The sequence below is a fragment of the Primulina huaijiensis genome, chromosome 5 (assembly GCF_012295235.1).
Source record: "Primulina huaijiensis isolate GDHJ02 chromosome 5, ASM1229523v2, whole genome shotgun sequence".
NCBI classification, from domain to species: Eukaryota; Viridiplantae; Streptophyta; class Magnoliopsida; order Lamiales; family Gesneriaceae; genus Primulina; species Primulina huaijiensis.
Genome location: NC_133310.1, coordinates 19,660,739 through 19,670,242, shown reverse-complemented (window position 1 = coordinate 19,670,242; position 9,504 = coordinate 19,660,739). Strand labels below are relative to the sequence as shown.

The 9,504-nt window shown below is 32.4% G+C and overlaps 2 protein-coding genes across 2 annotated transcripts; one reads left to right on the top strand and one right to left on the bottom strand.

Annotated features, from left to right (window-relative positions):
* Positions 1 to 775: 775 nt before the first annotated feature.
* On the bottom strand, positions 776 to 4,211 carry LOC140976884 (sodium/calcium exchanger NCL-like). Its single transcript, XM_073441283.1, has 9 exons — positions 3,551 to 4,211; positions 3,169 to 3,381; positions 2,906 to 3,087; positions 2,682 to 2,821; positions 2,343 to 2,601; positions 2,097 to 2,248; positions 1,732 to 1,993; positions 1,143 to 1,403; positions 776 to 1,054 (listed from the first exon to the last, which is right to left on the bottom strand). Exons 1-9 carry the CDS (start codon positions 3,936 to 3,938, stop codon positions 806 to 808), a joined length of 2,106 nt encoding a protein of 701 aa, XP_073297384.1. The 5' UTR covers positions 3,939 to 4,211; the 3' UTR covers positions 776 to 805.
* Positions 4,212 to 5,379: 1,168 nt separating this feature from the next.
* Positions 5,380 to 8,103, top strand: LOC140977869 (uncharacterized). The gene is made up of 5 exons (XM_073442597.1): positions 5,380 to 5,762; positions 6,474 to 7,156; positions 7,225 to 7,368; positions 7,456 to 7,522; positions 7,629 to 8,103. The coding sequence occupies exons 1-4, from the start codon at positions 5,666 to 5,668 to the stop codon at positions 7,480 to 7,482; spliced, it is 951 nt and encodes a 316-aa protein (XP_073298698.1). The 5' UTR covers positions 5,380 to 5,665; the 3' UTR covers positions 7,483 to 7,522; positions 7,629 to 8,103.
* The last annotated feature ends 1,401 nt before the right edge of the window (positions 8,104 to 9,504 follow it).

Below are 9,504 nucleotides of genomic sequence, written 5' to 3'. Positions count from 1 at the left end.
ATATATATATGTTACGTATTTGTTACAACCGGGTGAGGGCTTTAACTCTAATGTAAGATCAAATTCACACCTCTCAATGAATAACTCGAATATCTATGTAAATCTAATACGGTTTATTAGTACTCGTATATTAAATATTGATTTAATATAACTAGCTATGTATTAAGGTATAATGAAATTGGAATATTTTTTGCAAGGTTTTAAAATAAGCGTGAAGCGTTTAAGCGAGTTTAATATAAAATTAAGCGTTAAAAAGTGTTTTAGTTTTAGTATAATTTTAATTATGTCAAGTTAATTAATATATTAAATAGCACATAAACATATAAATTTAAGAATAATAAATGCATAAATTTCCAAGTTATCACAAACATAAGATTCAAAATCATAAATTATATGGAGTAAAACTTTTGCTGATATTTGATGGATCAAGTGTTGTCTCTTTGTTGCAAATAAAAGAAAGATTTCAAACAAATTCTATTTTGACCGTTAAAATGGTGAGTGGGCTTCTTCTCTGGCTAACCACATCCGGTTCATAGATGTAGTTTGCCTGTATTAACTTTGTTTGGTGATACAATTGAATTTGAGAGGGTAATTGGGTAGGTGACGGAGAAGATGGATGGTTTTCTTGGATATATTGCTCACCATTGGATTGCGACAAATATACATGACCAAAAATACAATTGGTAAGTCGAGTCGGCTAGACATGCATATTAAATAAAACATATAATGTAGGCCAAGAATGATATTTTCTTACTTGATCCAAAGGTATTTACGATAAAAAGGGAAAAAAAAAGCACGCAGAAGGTTATTTCCAGCTCCAGAGAAGCTGCACAAAACAATACAATCCCAAGGAGAAAGGATAGAGCAGAAATGCTAATAAGCAAGTCCATAGAGGATAAGTGGTGCATGAGTAAGCCATAATGCCTATAATAGCGCACACCACAATAATAGTTAACACTTCTGCTGAATAATCCCATGTTAAATCTTTTGCATACACAATAGCCAACAAAGTTGTCAATCCTGAAATGTTGTTCATGATAACTCCAACATAAATCTGCATCATCCAAATTCATAGAAAAGATTAATGATGCTAAATTTAATCCTAAAAGTCAAACTTAGAGGAGAATTTTTTGGTTACATACCTCTGAAAATGTTAAAGAAGCAGATCTTTCACTTTTACGGCTTGCAGGTAAGATTGCTGCTAATAGAGCTCTTGCATTCATGGCTAATGGAACTACCACAAATGATATGCAGAAAGATGGTAAACTCATGGAAAACGACAATTCTAGAATACTATTCATTAGAGGTCCTCCAAGAAAAGTCAGTACAACAATGCCAAACAGAACTTGGAATACTGATACCATAAATGCCCATTTGTCATACACTTCTTGTTTCCACACAATCTGCAAGTATGAGAGGGAGGCATCAAAGTTCAGATTATTGTTACAAAATTGAATGCTGTGATTCATATCTTTTGAACTGTAGAGGCGCCTAAGTATCACATTTGGATTCTTGTGTGTCAAATATATGTAGCATGATAATCAAGTAAGTGATCTTAGATATGCATGATACTAGCGTACAATCGAGAGCTAATTCAGAGCTAAAACTAATGGTTATGTTGAAAATCAAATCTTTGAAACTATATAATAGTCTAAACCCCACATTTCTATCATCGTGCCTAAGAGACAACCACATCGCAAAACAAAAACATCAGATGCTATGCAGCCTCACCTTGTCGAATTCATCTATGCTTTTCGTCCAGTCTGAGGTATTTGCAACACGAACGGCCTTCTTAAGCCATTTGCTTACTCCAGCAACAAATTCAGGTTCATCAATTATACTATTATTATCTTGATCAAAATCTTTGAACAGCTCCTTCACTATGTCAACATGATTTTGCTGAAATTCCCCAAATTTCACAGTACTTATTAATTGCTCTAGTTCAGATTTCGATATCGACTTGTCTTTGTCTGTGTCAAATTGCTTGAACAGACTGTCACAACAAAAATGTCACAAACAAGCTCATGAATTATTCAAAGGATCCAAAAGAAAAACCAAACCAATAAAGAATGTATTATAATTATTAAACCATTTACGTTCGAATACGCTCAATGTTTGGCCTTCCGTCCTCTGTGATCAGATATTCAGATCTAAGCAATTTTGTTTGAGCATGTTTTAAAATCTTGGACATTATCCTGTCTATCTCTTTAGGATCATCTTCTTTCTTCTCTTTAAAGACTCGAAAAAGCTGCAGAAAAATAAAAAGCAAAGAACAGATTTATAAAAACTGATACATTAGTACCAAAATGCTAGTAAATACATTGATCGAGTAGCTTTCCTGCCTCATGAAAAATGTTTCCTGAACCAGAATCACCATGTTCAGATGAATTGGTTTCATCTATCCATTTCTTGCATCCACTGATGAATTCTTGCTCGGTGATAGTCATGTTACTGTCGAAATCAAATGTGTTCATAATCTCAGAAACTGCATATCTGTTATCAACTTTCATTTTCCCACTTTCAATGATCTCAAGAACCAGCTTTTCTATCTCAGTCTTTGTTATACATTTATCCGCATCTTTATCCGTTTCAGTGAATAATCTGCCCAAAAAAAGAGTATAAATGGCATATTCAATCATAACAGTAAAAATATTTCATGAATAATGTTTGATTTAAGTTACTTTTTTATGACAGGAGTATTGAGTTTCCCATCTTCATTCACGATATCGCCTAGCCGTCCCACGTGTTTCAGAAATCCAGCCCTCAGAAGCTCATACTTCGAGTAGTCTAAACTTCTTTGTTGAATCCAGGGATTCAAAATCTGAGCAAGAACACAAAATTTAATTATACCGGATGTAAAATCATCTCACAGCTAGTAAAATATAAAGCAATAAATTCAGGATACCTGATAGAGAAAATATGAGAGTAGCGAAAAGATTGCAACTATGAGTGCTATTAAAGTCATCAAACGATTTTCAAATAAATTATTGAAAACATTAACCAGCTGCACAGTTATGTAAGGAATCAAAGACAAGAGCATAATCCCAGCAGTGGTTCGAGTCTCTCGATCAATTGTAACACCGGTATCTGTAGTAATGATAGAATATTCAGCCCTTGCATATAGAAGTATAACAATTTTCTTGGCAAGTTTTAAGCTAATAGGCCTACCTCTCAAGAGTCGTAGTTTTTCTTTGGCTGGCAAACAATTCGAGCCCGATGATTCAATGCGATCAGTTGATTTTTGGTGTAAGTCTCTTCTGCCAAATATCACACATATTCCCCATTGCAAAGTAAGACCAAAGACCGTCATTCCCGCGTAGATACCGACTCCCACTGAGACTTGAGATGCAGCATTCTCTTTGCTCATGAAAACTCCAGACACTGAAAGAGAAAAATCACTGAAACCTTCTTGCAGCAATTCAAAGATTTCCATAGAAACCATACATAAAACTTTCGGTTTCTCAAATCCGGACGCCCCCTGTTCCGGAGAGAACTCGGAATTCATATTTGTCTAGCGTACAGAACGAGAAAATCCAAGAAAGTTACTAACCGATCATCAGCATCATCGACGGGAAGGCCATGAGAATTCGAAAAATAATGCCCCCGAATTTTCCAGTTCCAAAAATATGGAAAAGCACCTTACTCCCTTTCCCCAGTTGCTTCTCTCCAAATATCAGCAGACTTTGATATACCACTATCTGGAAGATGAATCCTAAAGCATTTTCTGCACATGGAAGGAAACCATACTGATGGATGCACCCGCTGTTCGGAGGCGATGAATCGGCACTTGAAATAATAATATTTGAAGACTGATTATACCCAACATCACTAACTCCATCCGAGATTAAATCATTGGAAGATTTGAGCTTTATGATTCTTCCTTGAACTATGCTGCTCAAAAGGATCAAGAGCATTAAATTTACTGCGAGAGCAGCCATTGCAAATAATGATGGGAAATTGATTCAGATTGAACAACGAAAGTTAATCTGATCCCAAACAAAAAGCAAGGAATCTATATGACAATATCTAGAATTCACCAGGCTGACAATTTGATTAAAAAAACTAGCCTATTGTGAGATGTTAATACTTGAAAACAAGAATTCATTTGTCCCGTTAAAGCTTTATATCCCATGATGTTAGAACTTAAAACCAATAACGCTAAACATATAACATTGCAAGGGTGGACTTTGATTTTTCAGGCCAGAAGCATTCAAGATGTGAAAGCCTGACTCCAATATGATTTGACTTCAGAAAATATTTTTAAAACTGTTTGAAAAGAAGATTCCACCTCTTGGAATTTGTTTATTTACCACGTTCTACTGTACAATGTGGACACATATTAATTAATTATTTACACATACGACCACCCCTTGTGCCTAGTGTACTAATCCATTAAAAGCATCTTTTAATTATATAATACATTTTATTCTTTAGATTATTATTTTTAAAATGTATTCAAGTTGGCCTTGTTTGTTTCCCATTCAACAATAATTTTCCATTCCATTATTTCCAAACAAAAAAAATTTAAGGTTTCATTCATTTATCAATTTCGGAATTTTAATGTTGTTTGGTCTCTCCATATGTGTGTGTGTGTGTGTGTNNNTATATATGTTGTGTGTGTGTGTGTGTGTGTGCGCTTTTTATTAAGTGGTAAATACGTAAAAGGTGGAGAAGGCGAGTCGACCCTAAGCATGAGGTAGAATACTCGAGGTATAGTGTACTTGTTGGATTCCATGCAGAAGAAATTAGCTCTGAATTGATATTTCATACCTGGCGTATTTTATCCAAGTTCAAATATAGTGCATGTTTTTTTATATATATAATAATGTCTTTTAATTAGTTTAGATTAAAAGTAAAATTTGTCTAAAAATAGTTTAAGTTAATTTAAGAATATAGTTTACAAACGTTTGACAGCATCATTAGCAATCATTAATGATCATCTTGTTACCAATTCATAAACATATGCTGCCAAGTTGTGAAGGCATAAATTTATTTTGTATAGATTTGTGAGTTTCACATCTGTCTGTAGTTTAGGTATCGTTTGGTAGGTGTGATGTGAGAAAACATGTAGAGATAATAAATAATAGTTTGTTGATAAATAAGACAAATTGATGACAAATATGGTATTTGGTACAACTGATTAATTACCAGATATAATAAGTATTGAGTTTTATGTACATTATAATACCAAGGATTTGATTTTATTTTGAACCAAATTACTAAAACTAGCCTTGCATTTACTAGATTTATTTAATTTTTTGTTTTGTGATCTTTAATTCGTTATAATTTGTTGTTATTGAATCGAACTTTGAAAAAACCATATCATTTTATTTATTTTAAACCAAAAAATTTAATGAAATATGATACAAAGATGGGACACTTTTGGATAAATCCCTAATCATAAAATCAATTTTACATCCAGTCCTTATGTCATAAAATTATATTTTGCACTTCTTAATACACAATTTTTTTTGAATTCACTCCCTACTTTATATTTTATCTCATTTCCCCTTTAATTCAATTTTATTTCCACAATTACAACAGTTTTCTTCTCTTCCCCCCAATTTCTCACGTACATCACTAACTCATCTCCATCAATTTTCATCTCCTCTTCTCCCCCAATTTCTCTCCACTGATTTCCATCTCTTCCTTCGTCGAGAACCACATGCCATACAAACCCGCCTACTTGCGACACCTACTGGCGACGATTTGGAAGCCAACGATGACAGTGGACAGAGAGGCAAAGCAAAGCAAACGAGGAAGTGAGTTTCTTCTTCTATATTCGGTTGATTTGTCCAACTTTTTATATAATTTGTGCAATATTGTTTTAATTTTCTCATGTACGTGGAAATCCAATTTTTTAAGCTTTGAATCCGGCTCCAATGCTTCAAACAGGCTTAACGTGGTAGCTATTTCATTACTTAAGGCATAGTTTTTAGATCCCTGTCAAATATCTTCATTAGCTAAATGAAATGTGTGAATTAGAATATTTTTGTGAATCCTACTTATTAATTGGTTATTTTTAGATCCCTGTTGTCATTGGTTTTGGTGTGCCTGATATACTATAATGGATGTGGAAAGTAATATTATAATGCACTGAACCTGGTCGCCAATAAATGTAGTTATAGTAAATGATTTGTTTGGAGAAAATGAATTATAGTTGGGTGAATCTATTGCCAAAGAAAGGCGTTTACTGTTTATCGTATATTTTAGTCAATAATTTTTTGAATTGAGGTGTTTGCTTTACTCGTTTTATCACATTTGTTTGTTGTCATTGAAATTATCATTTGCTAAATTATTGTTAATTTTTGTTCTTTCATTTTGTAAATTAGTATATGATATATAACCATTTTTGTTTTTTCATTTTTGTAAATGGTTGCTCAATAATAGATCATTTTGGTAAATTTTTGTTCTGTCATATTTTAATTTAAATTTCTAATACTAGAACAATTTTTTTACTGTGTTGGGTGCAGCAATGAAGCATGGTTCGAATACTGAAAGAGTTACGAGACATTATGAGTTGATTAGTCGTTGTTCTCCTTCCTTTTTTCAGAGCACGGTTCAAAAATTGAAACCAAAAATTGGTTTGAGGCAAATGTTGGGTTTGAAGAAAACTCCTTTTTTTCACTTGTTTGAAATGCCTAAATTTCATGTTAGTTTTGCTAGGGTTGAGTCAATTCTCCGTAGATATGACCTGATTTCAGATGCTTTTGTTTTTGGTGATAAAATAGATATCCCATTTATTTCATCTGAATTTTCTGTAGTTATGAGGCTGAAAGATATTGGCCAGCACATTGATTTAGATATGTCAATGGAATCTGATATTGTCAGGAGACATTTTCAAGGAAAAACAAGTATTGTCAAACGAAAAAATATTGCAGCAAAACTTGATATGTTAGCAGACAAGCAAGAAGATATCGATGTTGACGATTTTGTAAAGCTATATATTATTTTTGTTTTCAATTGTATCTTATTTCCAACAAGCAATTGTACGACTCCTCGGTTCTTGTTGCCTTATGTTGACGACCTCAGCAAGATATGCAATTATGCATGGGGCAATGCAGCATATAGATTTTTAAATGAAGAAATTTTGAAACATGTACGCGATGGCGAAAGGAGAAAGAAATATTTTGATGGTTGCGTAATTGGATTGATGGTAAGTTGGATTTGGTATTGAATTTCTTACTATATTTTAATCCTAACTAATATGAATTTTCATTTTAGGCATGGGTGTATGAACGGATTCCATCACTTGGGAAACCATGTGCTTTGCATATATTTCCAAGGTTTTTTCGTTGGGTTGACTCTAAAATCCCAAATGATCTCGATGCAGCTTCTGTTGCTTTTCTTTCCATAACAAAGAATAAGGTTTGAAATAATAGTATGCAATTGTATTATTTGCTATGATTGTAAATAATTTTATATAATCATAATTATTAGTTCAATTATACGTAGGTTCTCCCCCATCTACCCTTTACCTGAGGAGAGGATACTTGTTCGTAGTCGTGACAATGATAACAAGGTTAGAAAAAATATAATATGACATGAATTGGTACAGAAATATTTTTTATGTTAGTTAAATTTTTATTATTTGTAATCTTTCATGAGATATGGAAAAATAAATGTAGGCTCAAATAAAGCGACTGGATGCGATTATCAGAGCACAAGAGGAAGAGATAAGAGAAATGAAGAGAATTTTTCATGTTGACAATATGGAAGGTAAAAATAGAGTTTCAAAGTGGAAGGGGAGAAGATATACAGAAGAAAATGATGATTTGATTCCTCGTGATGCACATGAGTTTGACGAGTTTGCAGATGAAAGTTTAAAATCTATTGAAAGTGGTGATAAAGTTCCTTTCGATGGATATGATGGTGGTTCTGATTTAGCGAAAAAAAGGAGAAAGAGTGTAGAAGAAAGTGATGAGTATATGACATTTGAAGCTCATAAATTTGATGCAGCTGAAAAATTAAATGCTTTTGAAATTGGTGACAAATTTCTTTTGAGGTTTATGATGGTGGTCATGCTTCAGAAGGAAAGAGCGAAAAATATGCTGATACGGATGGAATTGAAAATGAACAGGCTATTGAGGATTCACATAGAGATAGAGTTGACAACAATGTGGTACACTTTGCCATAAAACATGGTACTTTGGAAGCTATATTGTGGTACAATGAACACAAACTTGTTGTACAGCTGAACATATACAACGGAAATATCATCTCAAGAGTGCGATAACACGACACTTATATTTAAAAAAAGGTTCAAACTAATTTGTACACAACTTCTCTTGTTCTCCTTGGGAAAAAAAGTTGATGATAAAAATATTTGAATTGTGGCAACAACACATCACAATGTGATAAAATAGGTACAGATTTTTTTGTTAATTTACGATAGGTGGTGAAACTAAAACTTAGTTTGATATCTTATTTCATATCATTGCATATAATACATGATATGATATAGTTACTATTATTTGATATATTAATGGTATTAATTAAATCTACCTTAATTTGTGGTACTAGATATTCGACAATGTGGTACACTTTGACATAAAACGTGGTACTTTGGAAGCTATATTTTGTTACAATGAACATGAACTTGTTGTATAGCTTAACATATACAACGGAAATATATATCATATCAAGAGTACGATAACATGAAACTTATATTAAAAAAAAAGTTCAAACTAATTTGTACACAACTTCTCTTGTTCTCCTTGGGAAAAAAAGTTGATGATAAAAATATTTGAATTGTGGCAACAACACATCACAAGGTGATAAAATAGGTACGTATTTTTTTGTTAATTTACGATAGGTTGTGAAACTAAAACTTAGTTTGATATCTTATTTCATATCATTGCATATAATACATGATATGATACAGTTACTATTATTTGATATATTAATGGTATTAATTAAATCTATCTTAATTTGTGGTACTAGATATTCGACAATGTGGTACGCTTTGACATAAAACGTGGTACTTTGGAAGCTATATTGTGGTACAATGAACATAAACTTGTTGTACAGCTGAACATATACAACGGAAATATCATCTCAAGAGTACGATAACCCGACGCTTATATTAAAAAAAAGGTTCAAACTAATTTGTACACAACATCTCTTGTTCTCCTTGGGAAAAAAAGTTGATAATAAAAATATTTGAATTGTGGCAACAACACATCACAATGTGATAAAATAGGTACAGATTTTTTTGTTAATTTACGATAGGTGGTGAAACTAAAACTTAGTTCGATATCTTATTTCATATCATTGCATATAATACATGATATGATATAGTTACCGTTATTTGATATATTAATGGTATTAATTAAATCTAACTTAATTTGTGGTACTAGATATTCGACAATGTGGTACGCTTTGACATAAAACGTGGTACTTTGGAAGCTATATTTTGTTACAATGAACATGAACTTGTTGTATAGCTTAACATATACAACGGAAATATATATCATATCAAGAGTACGATAACATGACACTTAT